The sequence below is a fragment of the Kogia breviceps genome, chromosome 3, assembly GCF_026419965.1.
Source record: "Kogia breviceps isolate mKogBre1 chromosome 3, mKogBre1 haplotype 1, whole genome shotgun sequence".
In the NCBI taxonomy this organism is placed as follows: domain Eukaryota; kingdom Metazoa; phylum Chordata; class Mammalia; order Artiodactyla; family Physeteridae; genus Kogia; species Kogia breviceps.
In genome coordinates this window covers 135,273,563-135,298,262 of record NC_081312.1, presented here as the reverse complement: position 1 = coordinate 135,298,262, position 24,700 = coordinate 135,273,563, and the positions used below count along the sequence as shown (strand labels likewise).

Below are 24,700 nucleotides of genomic sequence, written 5' to 3'. Positions count from 1 at the left end.
CCAGATGAAGAGGAAACTCGTGGACCATGTGTGTGTAACAGTCAAGTTTGTGGCGTTTAAAAGCACATTGAACATATAATGTTCGGCTCCTAAGAAGCTTGTAGTCCTAATCAAAGAAGCAAGACTGTACCTTAAAAATTGGATAAAAGATTTATGAATGAATTGACATAAGGTCTGGAATTTGCCTTAAAATATTTGTTCCCTCCCACCCCACAAAGGAAAAACTGAGGGTTTTGGTTGAAACAAGACTGACAATGCATAGATAATTGTTGAAGCTGATGTCGGGTACATGGTTACACTCTCTCTACTTTTGTGAATGTTTGGATTTTTTAAGAGGAAAAGTGACTAAAAAAAGGTGGCAAACCTACTAACATGACAAGTGACATACATGGTAAGAGCTCCAGGGAGAAGGGAGCCTTGTGGGTGTAGAGGGGTCAGGCGAGGCTTCCCGGAGGAGGTGGGAGCCTCTTGGTGAGGATTCTTTGTTACAAGTAACAGAAACCAACTTGAGTCAGTGTAAACAGGACAGAGGACTTCCTTATAAGGATCTGGGGGCCCTTGGGCAGCCCAAGGCCAGATGTTGCCAGTGCTCAGGAAGGGACAGGGCAGGGATGGAAGACCACTGGGATCCCAGGCAACCTCTCTCCATGTTGGGCCGCCTTGTCCTGCATGCTCTGAAGCTTGGCTTTCTCTGCTTTGTCCAGGGGCAGGAGGAAGGGCTCCCACCCCCACCCCAGCTCCCAGTGAGCACCAAGTCCATCCCAGACACAACCCAGGCCCAAGTCCCTGAGTATTCTAGCAAAACTTACCTGGTGCAAATAGTTGGTGGAGCTCCCTCCTGTAGGTGAAGGGAGGTAATTAAGGGGTTACTTTTGAGGTAACCCTTTCTCCCCCCTCCCCTCCAACAAACAAAAAAGACTAGAAGGATGGTGGAATGAATATGAATACAGAAGGCATCTGGATTAGAGACTAGCAAGAGTGAATGATTCAGAGACTATTGGGGAACAGCATGGATCCTCTTGGCACTGACGGGGATGGGGTGGGGGGTTGGGGAGGGCCCACATAGGTAGGAACCCCATCCAGCAGGACCTGATTCTCTCTGTTGCTTGTGTTTTTTCTCAAACGAATGTTAGCTCTTATTTTCCCCCCAATCTTCAGAGACATTGAACTCTACATTCTGTGTATCTCGTATGTAGTTCCTCTTATTTATTGAGCCCTAGTACCTACCATCAAGTAGGAATTACTGTTCCCACCTGACAGCCAAGGAAACAGGCTTCAGGAGGCTCTGTAATTTGGCCTCTTGCAGGGTCACACAGCTCGTGCTGGTAGAGCTAGGATTCAAATCCAGATCTGCCTAACTCCAGAGTTGGTACTACCATTTCCACACCACACTGTATACCTACTTAATGTAATTTTTGATGCCAGTTGATGATAAGAATCGGTGGATGTTAGGATTCTTGGTTGTTGGTGAACACAAATTAGCTCAAACAATAAAAGAGTTTTTTTGTTTTTGTTTTTGTTTTTTGGCTTAGCTCACCAAACCTCAGGAAGAATAAGAATGCAGCCTGGCCTTAGGGAAAATTGTGTCCAAGCACTCAAATGCCATTAGCTGTTATACTTCAATTATGGTGTGCAGTCGGTTCTCTATACCTGCATCCTTGGATTCAACCAACCTGCAGATCGAAAATATTTGGGAAAAAATAATTCCGTAAAGTTCCAAAAGGCAAAACTTCATTTACATAGCATTTACATTGTATTTATAACTATTTACATTGTATTGGGTATTGTAAGTAATCTAGAGATGATTTAAAGCATTCATGAGGACGTGCATAGGTTATGTGCAAATACTACGTCATTTTATATAAGGAACTTGAGCATCTGCAGATTTCAGTATCCCCGGGGGTGGGCGGGGGGGGGGGGCATGTCCTGGAACCTGCTAATTCTCTCTCATTTGTTTCTCTTCTGATGTTGGCTTTATTCTCTCAGGCCAGCCATCTTTACTACACGGGAACCACTGCCTCTGGCTTTAGTCTCATTATCAGGGAGGCAAGAGCTTTTCCCAGCTTCTGATAGAAAATCCCAAGGAAGGGCTCTAATTGGACTAATACTGGTCACATACCCAGACCCGCCAGATCACCATGCCAGGGGATGGGGGAACTGGGAGTGGCCCAGCCTGCGTCAGGGGACAGGGTTCCGATTGTCAGTCTCTACCTGGAGCAGTTGGTTGGAGTCAGGGAGGAGCACTTCTCCCAGTTAGTGTATGTGGTGGGGAGGGTCCTTCTCAGTAGGTTACACAGGATGTTCCTGCTCCACTTAGCTTAATGTTTTTCCTTACCTGGCAAGAGCAAACGACTGGTGAGTGACCTTGACTTCACGGGTGAATCATGCTGACCGTGACCCAGGCAGAAATGGCAGTGCCTTACTTTGGTGCAGCTTGGGTCACCATAACGATGGTGATATTATTAGAAATTCTCTCCCACTTTCCATTTAAAAATGAACAGATCTCCAACCTACCTCTACCTTTCCTTTTTCCATCTTTTTTTTTTTTTTAATTTCCTCTCCTCCTGCTGAGCAAAATTAGCTTTCAGCAAGTCAAAACAGGTTTTTAGGTAATTTCTCTTTCTTGAAGTACAGATGATAAGCATCCAAGTTAGCCAGAGTTGTTTTTCTGCCCACAGGTGGTTGATCGGCTTTGTGATAGATTGAATCTGCTTGTCTTCTGAAGTCACCCAGATAGTCTGGAAGGGGAAGTATACTGCTCTAAGGCATGTTCTTTTAATGGGAAGGTTACTCTGTGGTCTTTGGCAAGTGGCTTCTACTTGAGCCTTAATTTCTATATCCATAATATGGGGCTGCTCTGCCATGCATTAGTATGGGTTAATTAGAAATGAGAGATCAGGGAATCCAGGATCCATAAACTCTTGCCTTTACTGCCCCCTTTTCCCTTTTCTTTTTCTCTCTCCCTTCTCTCCCTCTCCCTTTACTGTAACCCCTATACCTTTTGCTGTAGCTGTTGTTACTACCTGATTTCAAATTTGTGCTGATGAAAACCAAATCCTGAACTCTTGAAACATCATCTCTTGTTTAATGGTCAGCATTTTGTGTGCCTTTTGGGTCAGGGATGAGTACTGCATTTGCAGAGAGGGGTGCACAAAGGTAGAAAATGAAAGCATTTAAAAACTAATGAATCAGAGACTTCCCTGGTGGCGCAGTGGTTAAGAATCTGCCTGCCAATGCAGGGGACATGGGTTTGAGCCCTGGTCCGGGAGGATCCCACATGTCTCGGAGCAGCTAAGCCTGTGCACCACAAGTACTGAGCCTGTGCTCTAGAGCCCGTGAGCCACAACTACTGAGCCTACATGTCACAACTACTGAAGCCTGCGCACCCTAGAGCCCATGCACCGCAACAAGAGAAGCCACCGCAATGAGAAGCCCGCGCACCGCAACGCAGACTAGCCCCCACTCGCAACTAGAGAAAGCCCGCATGCAACAACAAAGACCCAACGCAGCCAAAAATAAAAAATTAAGAAGAAAAAACAAAAAAACCTACTGAATTTTGGGAGGGAAGCAGAAATTGAAATGCAGTTGCTGGACTTGGTTGCAAAACTCTTGAAGTGGAGAGAAAAATAGCTGCTTGTTAGGACCTGGCACACATGCTCCGAAGGCTCGCTCACTGTTTGAACTCACTTGTTAATCAGGAGGTGGGAAACAGCCTCTAGTTCCTGCTGTCAGCATGTCTCTTGCAGTTAAACTTGTCAAGGAGGAGGATAATGAGCTGGAGCTGAGAAGGAAGCGCTTGCTCACTAAACTGGAGCTCAGAATTATTTTCTTTCACAACCAGATTTTAAGGATTTCAACCTACCCCAAGTCAGCTCCTGTTCCCAGATAAAGCTTGTTTCATTGGTAATGTGAGTGAGCCCCCCTGCTTCCCAACCACAACTTTAAAAAAAAATTGAGATACAGTTGACATATAACATTGTATTAGTTTCAGATATAGAACATAATGATTTGATATACGTGTATATTGTGAAGTGATTGGCCACAATAAGTCTAGTTAACATCCATCACCTTACATAGTTACAATTTTTTTCTTGTGATGAGAACTTTTAAGATATACTCTTTCAAATATACAATACAGTATTGTTAACTGTAGTCACCATGCTGTGCATTGCGTTTCTAGGACTTATTCATCTTATAACTGGACGTTTGTGACTTTTGACCACCTTCACCCACAACTTGGTAATGGCTTTTCTGAAACTTTGGAGTACAACCCACTATGGTTTGCCATTTGCTCTATTGTTTAGACCCAGATTAGCTAGCCTCTGGATAAACAACCTATGGCTTCTACTCTAGCCTCTGCCATTACCTCACTTTGTAACTTTGACAGATAACTCCCAGACTCTGGGCCTCAGTGTTTCTCGTCTGTGCACAGGGGTTAATAATGCTTACTTCACATCATTGTCGTGAGGATTAAAGAAGACAGTATATTTAAAAGGCCTGGCATAGTAGGTGCTTAATGAACCAGAACTGTTGTGGTGTCTTCCGAGGTTGGCTGGTTTCTAATTTGTTGAATTCTGTCTCCCCTGGTGGTGACAGCCTGTACAGATACAGGGACCTGTCCTTTTTACTCATAGCTCAGTGCAGGCACTTTATTAGTGTTTATAGAATAAACAAGTGACCCCACTGAATTCTTTAATCCAAAGAGGAGTAGAAAATGCTTAGAAGTCGGGGCTTCCCTGGTGGCGCAGTGGTTAAGAATCCGCCTGCCAGTGCAGGGGACACGGGTTCGAGCCCTGGTCCGGGATGATCCCACATGCCGCGGAGCAACTAAGCCCGTGTGCCACTACTGAGCCTGTGTTCTAGAGCCTGTGAGCCACAACTACTGAAGCCCACGCACCTAGAGCCTGTGCTCCGCAACAAGGAAGCCATCACAATGAGAAGCCCGTGCACGGCAACGAAGAGTAGCCCCCGCTCGACGCAACTAGAGAAAGCCCGCGCGCAGCAACAAAGACCCAAAGCAGCCAAAAATAAATAAATTAATTTAAAAAAGAAAGGAAATGGTCAGATGTCAAGTTAATATCACGTACTCATGGGGGAAATATCAGGAGGCTTTGAAGAGTGGTTATTTCTGGTGCAGAAAATATCAGAGAAGAAAATACTTTCTTCCACTTAGTTTTTTCATAACACCTCCTTAATCATTTTTGAAGAAGGAGGTTTTATCCATCTTCATTGTTGCAGAGCCGGGGCAGGATCTGGGTATCAAACCTAGCATCTTGTAGGTTTCCTAGGGAAGTTGTCAGCCTGGGAGCTCAGAGTGGTGGATGCTTGCTGCGGAATATAGTGTCCCATCACATGCTGGGGCTCCTTCCAGCCTCCCTCTCCTAATATTGGAGGGTCAGAAAGAGAACCCAAGGCCTGAAGAGGCCTTGGGGAGTAGAGAGGGCTTGCGCCTGTGATGTGAACAATTTGAGGTTGCTACTAGGGAAGATGTGGGAGGAAAAGCCCGATTAAACCTCCCAGGGCTCCAAAGCAGGGGAGTATTCCTTGCTGGGAAGGGCACTCAAAAGAACCAGGCACCTGGATGTAGAGGTGAACGGGTGGGTGGGAAAGGAGGAGGTTTTAGGGGTGGGTACCAGCACAGAGAGGCAGGCGAGTCCCAGCCTGGGGAAGGTGGACACGGAGACGTGCTGCAGCAAGAAGTTGCAGAAGTGAGCAGGACAGCGGGCTTGGAAGGGCAGGCCAAGGGGCCTGGACTGTACTGCGAGGCAGGCTCTGTGTGGGGGCTATCCCACGGGAGGAGTGCCGGTCACTGTGCAAGACAGGCTGGAGGAGGAGTTGCTGGGCACGGGAGCAGAGGAGGGAGAGGCGGTGATTGTGGGAAGCAAATGCAGGAGGCTGACAGTTGGAGGAAATAATCTCTCTGGCCTTATCTGACCTCTTTTCTGCCTGTAGAGAAGAGCCCGACTTGGCCGGGGCTGCCAGGAAGGAGCATGTCCTGGCCTGGCTGCTCCGGCCACATGCTCTGGAGTGGAGTGGAGTGCCCAGGTCTCCAAGCAACTTCCTGTCAGGCCTTCAGGGTCACCAGGAGGGGCCCTGTGTGTGCATCTGGCTTCCAGGATGGAGGTGGTCCAGGCAGGGAGACCCCCCGGAGGGTTTCCCTCTGCTCCACTCTGGCCCCCACCCGCATGGATTTCTGCAGCCTCCCAGGCAGTGAAGTTCCCTGGGGCAGGTGGTGGAAGCAGGAGCCACAGCCAGGGAGGGAGGAAAGTGGCGTTATATAAGTCTGCAAAAAAGGAGGCTGGCTTGCCATGTGAATAGAAATCAGATACAAGGACAGTCACAGAGGCAGTGCAGCCACTCCTGAGCAGCAGTTGTGGCCTGGAGAGTGGTGTCTGAGCAGCAGGGGGGAGTGAGGGAGTGGGTGTCTGGTGCTGTGAACTGCCTGTCTTAGAGGGCAACCCGTGAAAGAATCATTTTTTGTGATCCTGTAACGTGTGTGCTATTTAAATGCCCACAGTTCATTCGATTGATCCTGGTGTCCATCTGGTGAGGTTGCGAGAGCTGGGATTGTAATCACTGCTTTACAGATACATAGCCCACAGACTACAGAAGTGAAGGGACTTGCTGAAGGCTGCACGTAGAGCAGGCGGCAGGGCCAGAATTTGAATACAGGTCCCCTGTCTCTGTAGCCAGTGCCACTCTTTTGCTTTATAACAAGGCCTAGCAGGTCATTTCTAAACAGGCCAGGGGAACATTGGAAGGTGAGGGAGCTCAGGGCTTCGTGGTCCAGTTGCAGGAAGGAAAGGCTGGGACGTTCTTTGGTGGAGGGAGGGACTCATGTTGGGGCGCCTCCCTGTGACCAGCTCTCCCAGCTCCAGCCTGTTACTCACCCTCACTTCGCACACACTGAACACCGGCCTCCAGGGTCAGGCATCTGTCCTCTGTTGGAGAAGGGTCACGGTGCCGTGGAGACACCACGAGGACCAGGGGCTCCTCGGCGGGAAGTGTTTGTTGGGGCCGGTCCTAACACCAGGCTTGGGAAGAAACAAAGGAAAGGTTGGTTCCTGAGCTCCTCAAGTTTATAACCTCCCCGTGTGTTTGAAATAATTCTCCAGGAGGCCGAACGGTTCACCGCATGACTTCACCCAGGTCAGTGCTCCAGGGCCGTCCCTGCACACAGGCCTTCCCTCATCACCCTGTCACAGCAGCAGCCCCCTCACTGTCTGGGCTCTTACCAGGTTTTGTTATTATTTTCTTCATGGACTTGAGACAACCTGATGCTGCACATTGGTTTGTTGGTTTGTTTAGTCTGTCTCCTCACACTAAAGGGTAAGCTTTGTGACAGCGGGAACTGGGTTAGTTTGCTGGCTGTTGTGTCCCAGGTACGTGCGTGGTGCCGGCATGTAGCAGGAGCTCAGTGGACATGGGAATGAGTGATGTGGCAGCAGGGAGGGTGGGGAGAGGACAGGTCCAGACATCACAAGGTCTGAGTTCTGGTTCCTGCTCTATCCAGTTTTTGCTGTGTGACCTCAGTCAAGTCCCTGATCCCTTTGGGCCGTAGGCTTTTCGTCTCCACCATGAAGGGGAGGAAGCAGATGCCCTGTAAGGCTGCTTCTGACGCCTGTGTTCTGAGAGTCTCTATAAGAGAGACATGGGAGGTTGCCAAGGGGTTTGGAAAGATCTTGTATCCTGTGCTGTTGTGTCTTGTGACATGTTGAGGGCTGGGTCTTTTTTTTTTTTTTTTTTTTTGGCGGTATGCGGGCCTCTCACTGTTGTGGCCTCTCCCGTTGCGGAGCACAGGCTCCGGACGCGCAGGCTCAGCGGCCATGGCTCACAGGCTTAGTTGCTCCGCGGCATGTGGGATCTTCCCGGACCAGGGCACGAACCCGTGTCTCCTGCATCGGCAGGCGGATTCTCAACCACTGTGCCACCAGGGAAGCCCGAGGGCTGGGTCTTAGAAAGACAGCACCCATGGTGCTGAGTGTGTGCATGTGTACATGGTGAGTTTATCTCCATTCATTCACAGGCATTTTGGAGCACCTCCTATGTGCCAGGTATTGTCCTGGCTCTGCAGTTACAGGGGCGGGGCAGATAGCCAACATCCTTGCCCTCGTGGAGCCTGCGGTGGGTGGAGAGAGGCTAGAGCTGGCTGGGGGCTGTGGTTAGCACCTGACCCAGGCTAGGGATGATGAGGGGCTGGGTGGAGGTGGGCAGGTGAAGGACTTACTGGGATATGAGAGGGTGATTTCTTTTTTTTTCAGTTTACCCTTGGAAAGATACTTAAATGGATCTGTTAGAATCTGTTTAAGGATAAATAAACACATTCATATGAGTATTGAAGGGGAAAATAATAAAATGTTAATAGTGGCTCTGGTAGGTTAGAATTATGGGGGTTTCATTTTTTTCCTCTGGTTCTCCAGATGTCCTATATAGTGTCTATATTACTTCCGTTAAAGATTCCCTGTCAGGGTTTACGATTTTGCTCCTGGGTTTGGCCTGCTCTTGAACGGCTCTCATTGTTTGCTTTGCTGATGTCTGTCCACAAAGCCCTGGGGACCTTTACCAAGTCCCAGCCTCGGTAAGTGAGAATTCTTGGCTCTGCTCTGCCTGCTTCACGGGGCAGTTGTTTGAATCAGAGGAGATGGTAGAAGATAAACATTTGGAAATTCACTTCTTGGCAAAGGGAAGGGCCAGTGGACGGTGATGGGAGCCAGGGCGGGCCGCAGGGATGGTCCGAGTGCAGGGAAGGGGAATGGGGCTGGTGCTGGGGGCACTGCCTTCACGCTGAGGAGCAGCTTTCAGGCCTCCCTAGTTCTCTGGCCCCGGTAGCAAGAGACTCTCCCTGACTAACAGGTAGATGCAGCTGAGCAGGCTGTTAGGGATGTGACTTCAGTGAAAGAGAATCAAAAGTTGGCTCCCAGCCCCTGGCACACACATTTATAAAACCCACATGCTCTGTGCATGAGATCAATAATAGGAGTTCCTGCCTCCATCCCATCCTCCTTTAGTCTTTGGTCTGTAGCCTCAGCAAGCATCTAGGTCTTATTATGTCTTCCTACCTTATGATCTGGCGGCAGATATTGTATCTTGCCAACAGGGGCAGTTGAAACAACAGACCTTGAAATCTTGATTATTCATGGTAACTGACTCCTTCTTGTGGGTCATCGGGCCCAGTCTGGGTTCTCAAAGAGTGGAAAACACTGGCTTTCTGTCCTGCTGCTACAGCACCTTGTCATTCCTCTGCTGACAGCCCTTCTTCGAACCCTGAACAAAGGGGAATAAGGGGCCTTGGTGTCCAGTGCTCCTAAGCCAAGGGCTGGCTCTGTGATGGGGGCTGGGGTGTGTTGTGGCATTCGTGATCAGGGCTGGTCTGTCTGGGGAGCGCTGACCTTCCCCTTCCCAACCTACCTGTGTCAATGCTCTACTTTTCTGTTTTCTTTTCCCTACAGATGTCAAGCCTTCCAATATCCTAGTGAACTCCCGTGGGGAGATCAAGCTCTGTGACTTTGGGGTCAGCGGGCAGCTCATCGACTCCATGGCCAACTCCTTTGTGGGCACAAGGTCCTACATGTCGGTATGAGCACCTCGTTCCGTTTTTCCAGCTTCTTATCTGATCAGGAATAGGAGCCAAGTGGGTGCCTTCCCCTATGGAGCCAGACCCTTGTGCTTGGGTGATGGGGGTGGGTGAGAAAGAACGAGGGATGAGGCATTGTGGTCCCCTCCCTGAGGAGATCAGAGTCTGATGGGGAGATGGTCTTGGCCTTTCACAGGCCTTGGAGCATGGTTGGGGCCCTGGGGCCCTGACTCAGTGGAAGAGATAGTAGGATCACAGCTTCAGCTCTCACTAGCACTTGGATGTTTCCCAGAGCTTGGCTTCCATTCTGAAGACATTGAGCTCCAGCTACCCTCAAGACCTCTGCCTGATCGTCTTTAGACCCTCAGACTGACATGCCCAGACATGCCCCCTCCCCAAATTGCCCCCACCATTTCCATTAGCAGTAAATGGCATCACTGTTTCCTTTGTTTTTCAAGGTAGAAACCTGAGCATCAGCCTTTAACCTCTCCTCCCATCTCCCCATCCTTTTAGCGTCTAGCAACCCCCAACTCCTGTGAGTCTATTCAGAATTGTCTCCCCAGTCCAGCCTCTTCTCTCCCTCCTCACTGCATGTCTCCCAGTTACCTGCCCATCTCTCACCACAGCACACCTACCTGGTCCCCTGGCTGGAGTCTAGTTCAGCTGACAGCCTGAGGTCACTGAGGTGTTTCCTGCTTCCAGGCCTGCTGGCTTCCACTGCGCCCAGGGTGACATTGGCATGTTCTCTTGCTTCCCCCATACAACCAGCTCCCTGGGGGGCAAGGATAGGGCCGGAGGTTCTCTGTTGTCCCAAGGGTCTAGTTTGGCTCCTGGCACACTGTAGATGTTCAGGGAATTCTTGGCAAGTGAGTGAATGTTTGGTTGACTGAATGGGTGAGTAAATGGCTAACACACTCATGAGAAGGATTCAGAAAGGGGAAATGTGGCTCTGGGTGAGTGCTGACCAGGGCAGAGTAGAGGAGCGTTGGTTGGAGTGAGTGGGGGGCCTTCGCGCAGGTGGAAAGGAGGGGCCGGCACGGGGTCTCGGCATCTTAGCAGCACATTGTGTTTTATTTACACTCTTCAAGGACTTTCACATCCTGGAGTGATGATCCTCTTTGATCTATATGGTTGTCCCATGAAGTAAAGATTAGTGTACCCATTTTAGAGATGAGGAAATCTAGGTTCAGGGAGGTGAAGTGACCTGCCCACTTCACCTTGCAGAGCCGGTGTTGAAAGCCAGGCCTCCTTGCCAGTCAGTCCCCCTTCGCACTGCAGGCTCTCACTTGCCTCTTAGGTAAAATTTGGCAGCTGCTCCTGGCCTCCCTGTGTGGAAGATCCTGTTCACACCCTCATTCCTTCTTGTCTGTCCCCTGCCCACACTGTGATTCCAGCCACTGGTAAACATGACTCACCTGGCTCTGACCCACATCGCCACCCCCTCCATTACAGTGGCTAAAGGCATGAAGCCCATCAGCTCTTCAGCTTCTTCCCTAAATGTCTAAAAACTGAGCAGCTAGCACCCTGGGCTACTCAACTGCCAACTTTCAAGTTCTAAATCGATTAACAGGCCCTGGAACTTATATTGATCCAGGGTTTAGTGGTTTGGGTTTTTCTGGTTACATGGTCAGTTCCAAAATAGTTCAGTGTTGGGGTTAGTAAAAATTTCTATGGGTGAAATGAATTTGATGTCTACTAAATAAGTGCATGATGGTCAGAATAAAGATTTTATTTTTTGGTAGGGTTCTTGAAATACATGTTCTATTTCAATTAATGCTCAATAAAAATAATGCTTTGTATAGCACTATATATAATATTTCTTTCTCTTTGACTATTCTCACCAATAACAACTCATATTTGCATAACATTTTGCAACATCTAACATACATTTTCATTTGATTTGACCTTTCCAGTGCCCTAGTTAGTAGAGCAGGTATTTTGTTATGTTGTTACTATCATCATTAGCCCCATTTTGTTGTTAGCCCCATTTCATTAGCCCCAGGAAACTGAGGCTCGGGATCACCTAGCTTGTAAGTCCCAGACTTGGGACTTGAACCCAGATCCTTTGCCTTTTCTACTCTTCGATGTTGCCCAAGAACAGTGAGTTAGTGGCAAAGCTGGTCTTTGAACTCAGTTTTCCTGACTCTCAAGGCCAGTGTTCTTTCTACCCACTGATACCTCATTCATGACCCGTGTTCCAGAAGCTTCATGTTTTTGGACTCAGGACTCAAGACTCAAGATGACCCTTTCATGCTGTGCTTTGGATAAGCTGTCCTGCACATGCAAGACAGTGACCAGGATGAGCAAAGCTGGAGCCACAGCTGAAGCTTAGCCAGGGCCCAGGTGGGTAGGATGCTGTTAGTTCAAGGCAGGTTATAGGGGAGACAGCAGCTAGGGGGTCAGACCCACGGGAGCCAGCTAGGATTTGGTAGATACAGTATTTGGAGACAGGTGGGGAGCCAAATTAAAGAGGTTAGTGGAGGTCCTGAAACAGGATGTGAGCCCTGGCGAGGAAGGGGCAGAAGAAGATAAAATGCATCAGTAGACCGAGGGCTGGGACCAACCAGGGCAGCCCTGCACTCTCTTGCAGTGCAAGCAAGCCTCAAAGGGGCAGGAAGCCCCACGTCTTCATGAGGACTCACCCATCCCTCTTCTGCGTGGGCCAGGCTAGCTCACAGGTGATAAATGTGTCTGTCTCTCCTGCAGCCAGAAAGACTCCAGGGGACTCATTACTCGGTGCAGTCGGACATCTGGAGCATGGGGCTCTCTCTGGTTGAGATGGCAGTCGGGAGATATCCCATCCCTCCTCCAGATGCCAAGGAGCTGGAGCTGATGTTTGGGTGCCAGGTGGAGGGAGATGCGGCTGAGACACCGCCCCGGCCAAGGACTCCCGGAAGGCCCCTCAGCTGTGAGTGGCCTGGTGTGGCCCCAGCTTGGCCTGTGGGTGGTCTTTTGCTGTCAGGGGTTTCTGGAGGGCTGATTCTCTGTCTCTCGAGCCAGGCTGGGGCATGGGTCTCCAGGTGTAGGAAATTATTATTACCAACAACTTCCTACCATTTGTTGGGTGCCCACTGTGTTCCTGGTACTGCACCTAGTATTTTATATGTATTATCTAATTTTAAAAATCATGACTTTGTTTTAGATAGATTTTTTTTTAATTGAGATAAAATTAACATAAAACGCACATTTTAAAATGTACAGTTCAGTGGTTTTTAGTATATTCCTCCATGTTGTACAACCATCACCACTATGTAATTCAAGAACATTTCCATCACCCCAGAAAGAAACCATCTCCATTAGCAATCGCTCCCAGCTGCCCCACCCTGACCCCTGGGCAATCACCAGTCTACTTTCTATCTCCATAGATTTGCCTAGCGTTGTCTAATTTTAATAGCAGTCGTGTGTGAGCACTACTCTAATTTCCATTTTAGATGTGAGGAAACTGAGGCACAGAGTGCTTGACTCGCCACATGCATTTATTTGTAAGTGGCCAAGTCTGACTCTGAGGTGGTAAGCACTGTGTAGCACTGCCTGCCTTTCTGAACTGTGAAGGAAACCTGGTACTGGAAGATCCTGGCCCAGCTATCATCTTCTGATGTAGCTCCTGCTAGGACATTCCTGTCTGACCAGGGAGACCTGGTCTTTACCTCCATGAGGCCCACATGGGAGAGGGCATGTATGAAAGGAGAAACAGGAGGGGGCAGGGGTAGCTGATGGTGGGTTGTTGCAGGGGCTGGTGGCTGTGGCCCCGAGAGCCAAGAGGAAGAGACGCAAGTTCAGGGAAAATGAAAACTAAATCCTTCAGAGTTATTTAGTTATTATCTCATTTGCTCCTCTTTCAGTGTAAGGAAGGGGGAGAAAGGCGGACATAATTTTTACCCATCTCTACAAAACTCAAAACGAGCCTCAGTGGTCAGCTGATTTACCTAAGGTCACAAATCTTGGATGCGGCCGAGCCCAGACTCTGACCCTGGTCAGCTGACTCCGTGGCTTTGGCTGGTCCCCTCTGTGTTCAGGCCTTATCTGTGGCCCTTCTGTCTCTCTTTATCGTCCACGACTCTGTTCTAGTCACTAGGGTCCATGCCCACCCCTAGCTTCATATTGACAAATAACCTTCTGTTTCTGAGAAGTGTTTTCTTTTTTCTTTTTATAAAATCTGTAGCTTATGGAATGGACAGCCGACCTCCCATGGCAATTTTTGAGTTGTTGGATTACATAGTCAATGAGGTAAGGCACTGCATGGCTTTTGGAATTTATTTGCTCCTCTTAAGAAAAAAAACTCACAGTTGATTTGTCTGGGAAACCTCTGAACTGTTCCCACAGTATGGGCTGCCTGGGCTCCAAGATTCATATGTTCTGGTTTGTGCATCATGATCCTGGAATTGAGTGGCTGGTTTAGAGGCTGCCAAAGTCCCTTCCCCAGGAACATCTTAATGCAGCTCTGAGTCCCTCCTTCTCTCAGATTCAGGAGCCTCCACCTGCCCATTTACATTCTCATCCTTCACTCACCAGGCATTTCCTTTTTTTCACCTAGCATTTCTTGTGCACTTACTATGTGCTAAGCACTGTGGGTTGGTGGTAGGAGATGGGGATCCGCAAATGGAAAAACAGTCTCAGGTCTTAAAGACTGTTAGATTGTGTAGGGGAGGCAAGGCAAATGTATGTGTAACTGCAATATATGGTTTTCTCCATATAAAGCAATGAACATAAAAAGTGACAGTGCAGAAAGAGATATCAAAAATATTCACTATTGTGTGAAAAAAACAGATTATAAAAATAGTATGTATACTATGATTGGTTCTTTAAAGAAATCTATGTACGCATGTATGTGCACATAAAGCCTGGAAAGTAATGATATAGTGATTATCTTGAAGTGATGGAATAACAGGTGATTCAATTGCTGTTGGCTAACTTTAATACAAAGAAGATGCATTATTTGTGAAATATATATACCAGTATGTTTAAATGTAAAAAGGATCAAGGAGGGGACTGACAAGTATTCATCAGTTTGGATTTGGGGGAGCAGGAAGCTAGGGACTAGCACCATGGCTGCTCAGAGGAGGGTGGGGCAGGGCTGGAGGAGCTTGAGGGCAGGACAGGATTTCAGATGATTAAGGAAGGCCAGCACTCTCGGCATCCGGAGCAGCATGGGTAGAGGAAGAGAAGGGTCTAGCTCTGACCTGTTTGGGAGGCAGCTGGAGGCCTCCCCCTCGGCTGAGGTGCATGGTAAAGGACATCCCCCCGTTTTCTTCTTCCTTGAGATTAGTGGAGTTTCATGTTTTCTTACTGCTCTCTAAAACCAGACCCCCAAAGGCTCAGATAGGTCCCCTTGTTCATTACAAACTCAGTGGGGAAAATCCTGGCTCACTCCAGCAGTTAAAAAATCACTGTCACTGGTTCACAGTCTACTGGAGAGCTTAGTTCAGCTCTCTTTACTGCCTGGCTGCACAGCTTTATGCTAAGCACTGTGGGACACAGGAAGTTCGGGATCTGATTTAGGCTGCTTAAGGCCTCAAGGAAGGCAGAATATGTTGCATTTGTGTTGGGAAAGCCATCATCTCCTGCTGGGACCTAAACTTGGTCGTGCTGGGTGGGAGCCACATTAAGGGAAGGGACGGCTGAGGTCAAATAGTTGCCAGTCACCTAGTGTGCACCAATTTCTTAGATATTTTCACATTCATTTTCCTACTGAGTGCTCCAAGCACTGCTCAGGTGGGCCAGGTTGGTTTTGTTATCCTTTTCATACAGCTAAGGAAACAGGCTCCAAGATAAAAAGCAGCTCAGGCCCGTCCCACCTAGCACTCTTTCTTCCTTCCCACCCACTCCTCTCAGCCCCCATCCTACCTCCCAGGAGGCTGGGCTGCACCGTGGTAACAGGTGGCCTGCACCTCACACTCTGCTGGCACACAGCCCCTCCCCTGCCTGGCCTCTCCCTTGAATAGTCCCTTCATCCCTCCTCAGCACCGTGGGCCCCAAAAGCTTGGCTTTATTTAGTCCATGACCTGGGATCAGGCTTATTCACCTGCTGTTCTGATAAGGCGTTCAGGGGAAGTGAACTAGGCTGGACTGCTCTGGTAATGTTAGTGTATGATTTTTAGTCTCCAATCACCTGTTGACTTGGGTTACACATCAGAGCAGTCAGTGTCTGGGAGTCAGCTCACAAGGAAGCTGCACAGAACCCCAGTACGGGTCACAAGAAGGGTGGGTGACATTTCCTGGGGCTGTGTGGTGCATGAGCAGGGTGCCCCAGGGCCTTGCCGTGTGTGATCTCCACCATACACCCTGGAAAGACAAGGGCTACTGCCAGTGTGCTTGCTCTGATGCCTGCAAACACCCTCATTCCTGCAGTGAGTGTGTAGGTAACATTCTTCCAGACCCAGCTCTCTGCCAGTTAATGTTTTTTTTAACCTTTGTGTGCTCCTTCAGAGCTCAGGAGGGGTAAACATTTTATTATTTAGCCAGTCTTACAGGTGCTCCAGGCTGGACTATGCCTAGTGGTTTGCACATCCCCCTAGCTGCTGCTCCTAGTAATTGATGGTTCTGTTTCCCTGCCACACTCCAAGATGTACAGTGGTAGACTACGCCTCAGAGCTAAAAAGGGTCCCAGGGATTGTTAAGCCCAACCTCCGTTTCACAGAAGGGTCATCTGAGGCTCAGAGAGGAACAGTGATTTATTCAGTCACTAGACAAGTGAGTGCTCAGAGCACTGACTTGGCCACAGTTCTGACTGGTTTGAGATTGATGGTTCCAACAGGGCAGCCCGGTAGCAGCCATTGGCCTCTCACCCCTGCCTTTCCTTGACTGGATAAGGGCAGCACTGCCCAGAGGTGGGAGTGGGGAAGGGAGAGATGGGTGGAGCAGGACACCGGGCATTTCTTAATGTCTTCACGTGTACTTGCAGCCTCCTCCAAAGTTGCCCAGTGGAGTATTCAGTCTGGAATTTCAAGATTTTGTGAATAAATGGTAAGTCACCTCCTGTTCTCTGAAAGTACTTCGGTTCTGTCAGGCTCCCCATCCATCTTGGAGAGCACAGCCTTTTACCCTTTAGCTGCTGCCCTTCATCCAGAGTGCTAGGACTTCGGTGACCTACCTGACTGTAGTAGTGGGCAAAACAGCTGCTGCGCTCAGCACTTACTGTAAAGGGACTGGCATATTGCCTTTTGGCCTTAGTTTAATTTGACAAGTGTTTATTAACCTGCTGTGGGTGTGACACTCTGCTAAGAAGAGGAAGGTGGGTAAGGCTTAGGCACTCTTCCTCAGAGCCTATGGGGTGTGGGGAGGACAGGCATGCATGCACACGTAGGTAATCTGAGTTAGAACCAGTGCCAAGCAAGAGCTCTCACACCGTCTTTCTTCCTTTAAGCTTAATAAAAAACCCCGCAGAGAGAGCAGATTTGAAGCAACTCATGGTAAGTCATTTATTTCAGATTCTTACACTGCCACCTGCTTACTCATTTGTTCTCCTCTGTCAGTCATCTATCCAGTACTTCCCGAGCCCATACCCTGCTCTGCCTTGACCACTGTAGTCCAGCTGATCAGAGGCCTGCAGGATACCCAACTTATCTCCCCTGTCCTCCTATCAGTTTAATGGAAAAGCCGGATGACCCTGCAGCCAGACTGAGTTCAGGGAAGAGAAAGGGCCAGCCCGCCCCTGCAAGGGGACAGGGCCTTTCTGTAGTACTGACCGGCTTATCTTAGATTCAGTCCCCTCACCAAGTAACTTTGTCTCCTACATGGTGGCGGTGGTAGGAGGAGTGGGATACTGTAAATGTCTGAACTCACATGCCATGTAGAGCCTGGTCAGCATAACATGCGCTTTCAAGTTCATCAGTTCCTTTGTTCCTTTAACGACGCTGCGAGGCACTGCAGGCAGAGCTGCTGTCTCCATTTCAGAGAGCGGGCTTGGGGAAGGGGTAAGACCAGCAGAGCCGGGGGGTTAGGCCTGCAACTGGCCAAGGGCAGGCTCCCAGAGCACCTTCCAAATGCAGCACAACCTCCAGACCCAGGACTCTTGAATTTTGCTCCTTGGTTTTTAAATACTTTCTATCCATCTCCTTACACACAGGTTCATACTTTTATCAAGAGATCTGATGCTGAGGAAGTGGATTTTGCAGGTTGGCTCTGCTCCACCATCGGCCTTAACCAGCCCAGCACACCCACCCACGCAGCTGGCATCTAAGCATTGGGGAAGCAGCCAAGTCCCCTGCCCAGCAGCATGCCATGTTGCTTCTGGGCCTCCTTCCCATGCCTGTCTCTGTTCAGATGTGCATTTTACCTATGACAAAGGATGAAGAACACAGCATGTGCCAAAATTCTACTCGTCATTTTCAATATTATCATCTTTATTCTTACTACTATTGTTATTCCCCTAAGTGGACTGGCTTTGTGCTTGGGGCTATTTTTGTGTATGCTGATGATCAAACGTGCAATGTTGAACTACAGTGAAACTTTGGTGACTGTGGGTAGTCATTCTTACTGAAAACTGCACTGCTCTCCCACACCGTGACTGGCTGGCTGCCTGTATTTTTGGGATTCTTTGACACTTGGTGGTACTTCATTCTTGCCAGGCTTACCTTCTTTCCAATTGAGTAGGAAGGGGCCTTGTAAGATCCTTCACAGGCAGTGCATGTGAAGCATGCTTTGCTGCTATGAAAATGAGCATCAGAAAGTATATATCATTTCATTATGTTTTTGCTTTTAGTGTAGAATTCAGCAATTTCCATCAAAATCTAGCCAGAGCCCTTCACTGCCATGATAGCTGGGGCTACACCAGTCTGTCTACTGTGATCTGTAGACTTCTGGTTGTATTTCTGTATTTATTTTTAAATATACCATGTGGGATATTTAGTGCTATGTCTCTTTAAGTTGGGATTAGTGTTTCTAAAATGGTGGAGTTACTCTGAATTTTACAAATGGATCAAGGCATTAACATGTATGAGATTTATCTTTCTCCAAACCCAAATACTGATGCTATTGTAAACAACAGTGTGTATAGTGCCTAAAAACTGTATGGAAATCCTTTTACCATTTTAATCCAGATGTTTAACAAATCTAATCTCTTATTCTAATAAATATACTATCAAATTCAAAGGATGAAAGATATTTCTACTTCTGTGGAGGGATTTTCAATGTCTGTAGTGCATAAGAAACCAAGAGATTTAGTGGTCACGCATTATTGAGAGGGAAAAGGCAAAGACAGGAAGGAGGCTGGAAGGCGGAAATACCACACTGAGGACAAGTTCAGTGCTTTGGACTAATGGGGCTTCCTGTAATTCTAATCTTTGGACTTTGTCCAGTTGTTCTCAGCAAGCACCCTTATCTTTCAACCACTTTTCCTGTGGACCTGTGAAAAGATCCCACTGATTCCTTCCGTCTTTTTATACAAGGGAAAACAGTAGGTGGGGGTAGGGCTGGGGGCAGCCGGTGCCTGACTGGCACTGGAGCCTCCACCCGGGACTGTGCCGTGCTACTTTGCTCCACTGAGCAACGGCTTCCCTTCTCTCTCCAGTTACACCTGAGACACCTTCCTGGAGAGGAAACAAGTGCCTGGCACTGGGTTTGTCGTGACTGTGGGGCGGTAGTGAAGCCACAGAAAATGAAGCTGTGTCCCAATTGGCCACCCTTCTTTCTTTGAACAGTAACTTTTGAGGTTTAGGTTATATGTGAGGCTGCCTTCCCTCATTTTCTTCGAGGGCAGGTGACAGAAAACCAAAATATATATTTAACAATAAAAGGCCTATTTTGTTTTCAAATTAAAAAACAGAACTTAGGTAAATCTCCCCAGTAGGTAGTTCCACTCTAGATCTACCAGAACCTGAGATACAACCGGGATTTTAAAAACTGGTCAGTGCTATATACACACAGCTGCCTCAGCCAATCTTTTTTTTTTTTTTCTCACTGCGAGGCTAACATCCGTTCTAAGTCAACAGCCTAACTTACATGTTTGTTTTCAATATACAAACATTCAGACGAGGTTTAAGACCCACACCCTACTCACACCCAGGGTCTTTTCCTAACAGAGAGGATGTCACCACCACTGAGAATGTCTCTAAGTGTGCCAACTAATGAATGGGGTAACCTGGTGTTCTGAACACTTTCAAGGTCAATATCTTTGGAGGGGTGTTTTAAATCCTCTATTCACATCCAAAGGTATTTCATTTTGAGAGTCAAAAAGATTTCTTCCTAGTACTTTTCACCAAGAGTGATCTAATTCTCAAGAATGATGTTCCCTACATCACTCTTGCTGTGGTTTTTGAGTTCCTCAGGCCAAATTCCTTACTCAAACTTCCTTACTGAGACGCCAATAACAGTCGGATTTGTTTTTTTTTTTCCCAGCTGCCGTAAGGCTTGCAGGATCTTAGTTCCCCCACCAGGGATTGAACCCAGGCCCTCGGCAGTGAAAGCACGGAGTCCTAACCACTGGACCGCCAGGGAATTGCCAATAGTTGGATTTTTAAAGGATGCCTTGTGAGTGTCTCACAAGGACCTGTGAAACTGCTAGAGCAGATATGAGTACTCTCATTTTATAGATGGGAAAGTGAGCTGCAAAGGTGAAAAGCAAGCAACCAGTTGGTCAAGCTAAAATTCATACCCAACTTTTCTAGCTCTTAAAAACCCATGCTCATATTTTAAGTTAGACCCCAAAATGTGTACCTTGATGCTTTTTGTTGCAAAATAATTTTCACAGTGTGTTTTCCAAGAAACATGCTCATTTAAACTTCTGGCTACTTCCTGTAAGAGTAGCTCAAAATAACTTTAATGAAATATTAACAAATATGTCTGTGCTCTCTTCTGGAACAGTTGTGTAAGGAGCTGTGCTTGAGGAGGTTGTGTTTTGTTTGGCTTTTCTGGGCAGGGCCAATTACTTTTATAAAATTAAGCAACTACTTGTCTGTATATACAGTGGGAAAGGGACAGACTATGCAGAAATGAGTCTCAACTTCAAATACAAAGTTTTAACAACTCTTACTCTGTAACTATCATCTCTTTATTACAAAATCCAACCTTCCAAGCCTAGTGATCCTTCTTCAATGGCACATTTCCTAAGTCCAGAAATGGGTTTTCAACCATCCTACTGTACTGTTTGCCCCAGAGGAACTGACCCTCTTCTCTGTTTCTGTCTGCAAAGCAGCAAGCTGCATGACGACTATTTATCTTTATTTCTAAGCACATTTTACCATAGTGATGTCTCAACCTAGATGTGATGACAGCCATACAAAGCATGTTAGTAGGCAGTTTTACGATGTCACTGAGAGGTGGCAACGGCTTGTGCTCTCAAGTGGCCCTCTGTCCTCCTCTGTCATCTTTCTTTCCCACACTGTGGCCTTGCTCTGCTCACAAGGGTTCAATGGCATGCAAACAGTCTTTATAACTGTTTTTTTTTAAAAGAGGCATTGTTGATTGGAAAGGCTGGCTTGTATTTAAACTCTGCCCTTTTTGCAAATGCCAGACCTCAGTAGCATTTCAGAGGAAGTTTCTGGTTTTGAACACAATTACTGAATCTGACCAGAATATAAACACAGCAGCACCCATGTTGCTCAATATTGAAACACTGCATCTCTGCTTTTCTGTATGTCACTAATTTTGGTTAAAGCACTCTGAAACTTAAGTTATTGATGGAACCATTTTTACAACTATACATCCTCCTAAAGTTCTTGCTTCCTTTTAAAGGAGGCCACAGGGCCCATGGCAAGAATTCTTTGAAGAGAGAAAGTTCCTGAGGCTTAGAACTTAACTTCCATGACTAACCCTGGCTCTTCTCCCCTTCAGGAATCTGATTCTTCCTCCTCCTCCTCCTCTTCTTCTTCTGGCACATGGCTCCTTGTGCTCAACTCCAGTGCAGTCTGGTTGATTGATGCTTCATTGTCTACATGCACCAACATCTGCTTTGGTCAAGGACACATTATGGATTAGTTAAGAACACTGGCCTCAAAACAAATTAATGTTTTCAAATAAATTCTCAATTGTATATTCATCGGCAATATTTATCACTAAGAACTGTGGCCAGTTTCCTATTTCTCCAAATTCTACCCTGACCCCCCAACCCCCATTGCCAAAATGGGAGCAGAGTAAATGCCCCAGATTTGATAGAATATTACCTGACTTACAAACATAGTTTTTACATAAGAATTATACTGGCTTAGATGTGCTGCTTTCCAATAGTTTTACATGCTTAACATGCATCTGGGAGAACTGTTCAAATATGGTATATTTAGAAGATGATTTTCCTGAGGGCATTTGGTGAGAGAAGGATATGATGAGGGCAAGAACTCATTTTTTTAGCACTAGGCTTTGTAGTTGAAGCTACACTCTATTTTTAAAATCCCAAGCTTGCTTATTCACAGAACAGCAAGAGTTTTGACATCTTCCTGCAAAGATCTTCACACTCTCTCCGGTTCACTGGAGTGACTGGAGAAAGTGGATGAACAGGAAGGTCGAGGCAATATAAAAGTACAGTCAAACCACAGTGAAGCTAGCTGGTAGATGTTCCCTGTTTAAAAAAGTAATATAGACAATCCAGTTCATTAAACTAGAAAGTTCTTATCAGCACTTCCCAGAGTCCTTTGGGCTTGATAATGAAATTTACAATTTTTGATGGCTAAGCAGCATAAGAGCAGAATGGACTCCCCAGGCCCACACTTGATTAAGCTTACATCATGTGACTGTTCAGGCGCAGGTTGAGAAGACACCATCTCATCTTCTATCCTAGAACTAATCATTGACTGGAGGGCCAGTTCTTCAACCTAGAAAAGAAGAGTCAAGGACACTTTACTTACTATGTCATTGGGCTACTGATGTAGGTGAGATGTACTGAGCACGCTGGGCGGGCATCATGAGAGGAAGTGAAAACAGTGTAAGCTCTGTGAAGCTCCAGAGGGAAGGGTGGGGCTCCTCGAGCTTTCCCCGCCTCTTAAGGAAACAGCACAGAGAGCTTCCAGCCCCTTTCGCCTAGGGTTAACTGGTGTTCCAGCTTCCACTCCCCCACCTAGCAGCCCAGGGGAGAAAACACAAGCATGCGCTTAAAAAAGCCAGGTGTCTTCTGATTCCACACACCCGAAGCTTGTCTACCCTGTAATGAGAAAGCGAAGGCAGGAAGACTGGAAAATGGGTGCGTTCCCCGGAACACAAAGGAATCTAGGCTCTGGCCGCGGCCATCGTCAGCACGCTCACGTTAGGCACTGGTACAGGCACTGCGGTGATGTCAGAACATAAAGAAGTGCAGGCCATTACATGTACCCTAAGGAAAAACGCACTGTTTTCATAGGTCGCAGGTGAACAATGCTTCTCAGTTTACAAAGAGCCTTCATAACCCTCATCTCACTTGAATTTAGACAGCCTGGAAGTGCCGAGCAGGAATTAGCAGGAGCGTCTCACTGAGGCTGAAGGGGGTGACTTCCGCAGAGGCCTGCGAACTGGCGCTGATAGGTGTCAATCTCGACTCCTCGTCAAGGCCGTAGAATCGGTAACAGCTCCGGGGAGAAGAGCTACCGGGAACTACTTTGTGGCCCGTCTCTTCTCACAGGGCCTCACCGTCTCCCTTCGCAGAGTGGGCGCATCCGCCAGCTGGTCGGCTTTGCGAGACTATAGCTGTATCGAGCGTCCATGCTAGGTAGTAAAGAGAGTAGGGGCTCGGGAGGGAGGCCGGTGGGGGGCAGGGGCGGCCTAGGCGAGCCTGCGGGAGGTCTCCCTTCCTCAGCGCGTGGTGCGGCCGCCCGCGTTTCCGGGGCTGCAGGGGTCCGGTGCGTTGGGGGGGGTGTACTCGCCAAACTGATGGCTGAGTCTCAGCCCAGACCTGCGGGATCAAGATTCTTAGAGGGGTGTACCCATAATCTCAAATCCAGCCCCCCAGGCGCCGGTAAGCCACCAGGTCCAGACGCGACGGCCGGGTGAGGAAGGGCTAACCGGCGGTAGCAGGCGGGCGCCGCAGATGCCTGGGCTCCGCGGAGAGCCGGGCGGCCCGGGGCGCCGAGGCGACGGAACGGAGGAGCGGAGTGGGGGGGTGCAGGGTCACCTTGAGCCGGTTCAGCTGGTCGTGCAGGGCCGCTTTCAAGCGGAGTAGCGTCTCCTCCTCCTTGCGCAGCTCCTGAAGCCGGCTCAACATCGCGCGTCTTCGCGCCGGCGGCCGGCCGGGCACTCCCCGATGACGCCACCTCCGCGCCGCGCTACCGGAAACGGAAGAGCGGGCCGGGCGGGGCTGGCGGCACTTTGGGGCGGGGCGGCCGATTTCTGCTGGCGGCTGGGGTCTCCGCTCCCCCGCGGACGAGCTCGGCCCACGGACGAAGTGGAGTTTTAAACCAAAAACCTAGACTCCAATGATGAGGATTCCTAAGGCAAAGGGCGTTGGAGCTGTAAAGGACCTGGAGATAAAAGTGGTCAGATAGCATGTGTCAAGTGCTTCAGTTGAACAGCACTATTAGCACCCTTCCACTGGTGTTGCGTCAGGCGGCTGCTTTCGTTCTCCCAAACCTGCAGACGCGTTTAAAGGCAGGGACTATTGCCAGCATATAGTACATGGTACAGGAACCCTACTGTGTTGAAGGTCCAGGCAGGCGAGGGTTCCCAGTCACATGAAAGGGGATTCCCAAGAGGCCTGCGCAAATTAAAGCGCAGAAGAGCAAGCGGTGTTTCAACAAATTGGACGGTGTATTTTCATGCTAAGGAACTCAGATTTCTTGATCTATGAATGCAAGGATAGACTGCCAGCGGGAACAAAGCCAGATGCAAAACAAGACCCGGACATGACAAAGTAGGGAAGGACAAACGTTTGGGTACATTCTCTGCACTAGCATGCTCAGTCAACATATTCATGGCCTACTAAAACGCACAAGTGGCTGTGAAGAAAGCTCCTAGCACTTTTCATACCAAGGGTCCAAGTATCAAAAAGGCGGCAAGCATTCCCTCCATCAACTGTATTCTAACACCAGGTTATAACACCTCTGAAGGAAACGTCACTTTCTTACTGCTATACTTAAAAAAATGTATTCTGATTCTGCCCTCTTGTGGTTACTGAAAATGTCAGATCCTTACGGAACTTCACCCATTTTCCAAGGTGTTTTTTTTATGGGAGAGGGGAGCTAAATAGAGTTTCTGTGTACTTCTGGGACAAGTCTTTTAACCACCTGTTTC

At 48.2% G+C, this 24,700-nt stretch overlaps 2 protein-coding genes across 4 annotated transcripts in view; one reads left to right on the top strand and one right to left on the bottom strand.

The window, feature by feature from the left end:
* The window catches only part of MAP2K1 (mitogen-activated protein kinase kinase 1), a 78,272-nt gene extending 59,608 nt beyond the window's left edge, over positions 1 to 18,664 (top strand). Inside the window, exons 6-11 of the mRNA XM_059057836.2 lie at positions 9,450 to 9,574; positions 12,281 to 12,482; positions 13,737 to 13,801; positions 16,476 to 16,537; positions 16,938 to 16,983; positions 17,640 to 18,664. Of these exons, the coding sequence (XP_058913819.1) occupies positions 9,450 to 9,574; positions 12,281 to 12,482; positions 13,737 to 13,801; positions 16,476 to 16,537; positions 16,938 to 16,983; positions 17,640 to 17,753 (614 nt within the window). The 3' untranslated portion in view covers positions 17,754 to 18,664. The remainder of the gene's footprint in view (positions 1 to 9,449; positions 9,575 to 12,280; positions 12,483 to 13,736; positions 13,802 to 16,475; positions 16,538 to 16,937; positions 16,984 to 17,639) is intronic.
* A 1,875-nt stretch (positions 18,665 to 20,539) lies between these two features.
* SNAPC5 (small nuclear RNA activating complex polypeptide 5) lies at positions 20,540 to 23,751 on the bottom strand. 3 transcript variants are annotated; one of them, XR_010839779.1, is made up of 4 exons: positions 23,477 to 23,751; positions 22,896 to 23,179; positions 22,228 to 22,317; positions 20,540 to 21,456 (listed from the first exon to the last, which is right to left on the bottom strand). XR_010839779.1 is itself a non-coding variant. In XM_059057830.2 (3 exons), the coding sequence occupies exons 1-3, from the start codon at positions 23,673 to 23,675 to the stop codon at positions 21,340 to 21,342; spliced, it is 297 nt and encodes a 98-aa protein (XP_058913813.1). In that variant the 5' UTR covers positions 23,676 to 23,742; the 3' UTR covers positions 20,540 to 21,339. The 3 variants fall into 3 exon arrangements, 2 of the variants coding, with proteins under 2 accessions (XP_058913813.1, XP_058913810.1); XM_059057830.2 differs by lacking the exon at positions 22,896 to 23,179 and having other exon boundaries at positions 23,586 to 23,742; XM_059057827.2 differs by lacking the exon at positions 22,896 to 23,179 and having other exon boundaries at positions 20,540 to 21,459; positions 23,586 to 23,741.
* Positions 23,752 to 24,700: the final 949 nt, after the last annotated feature.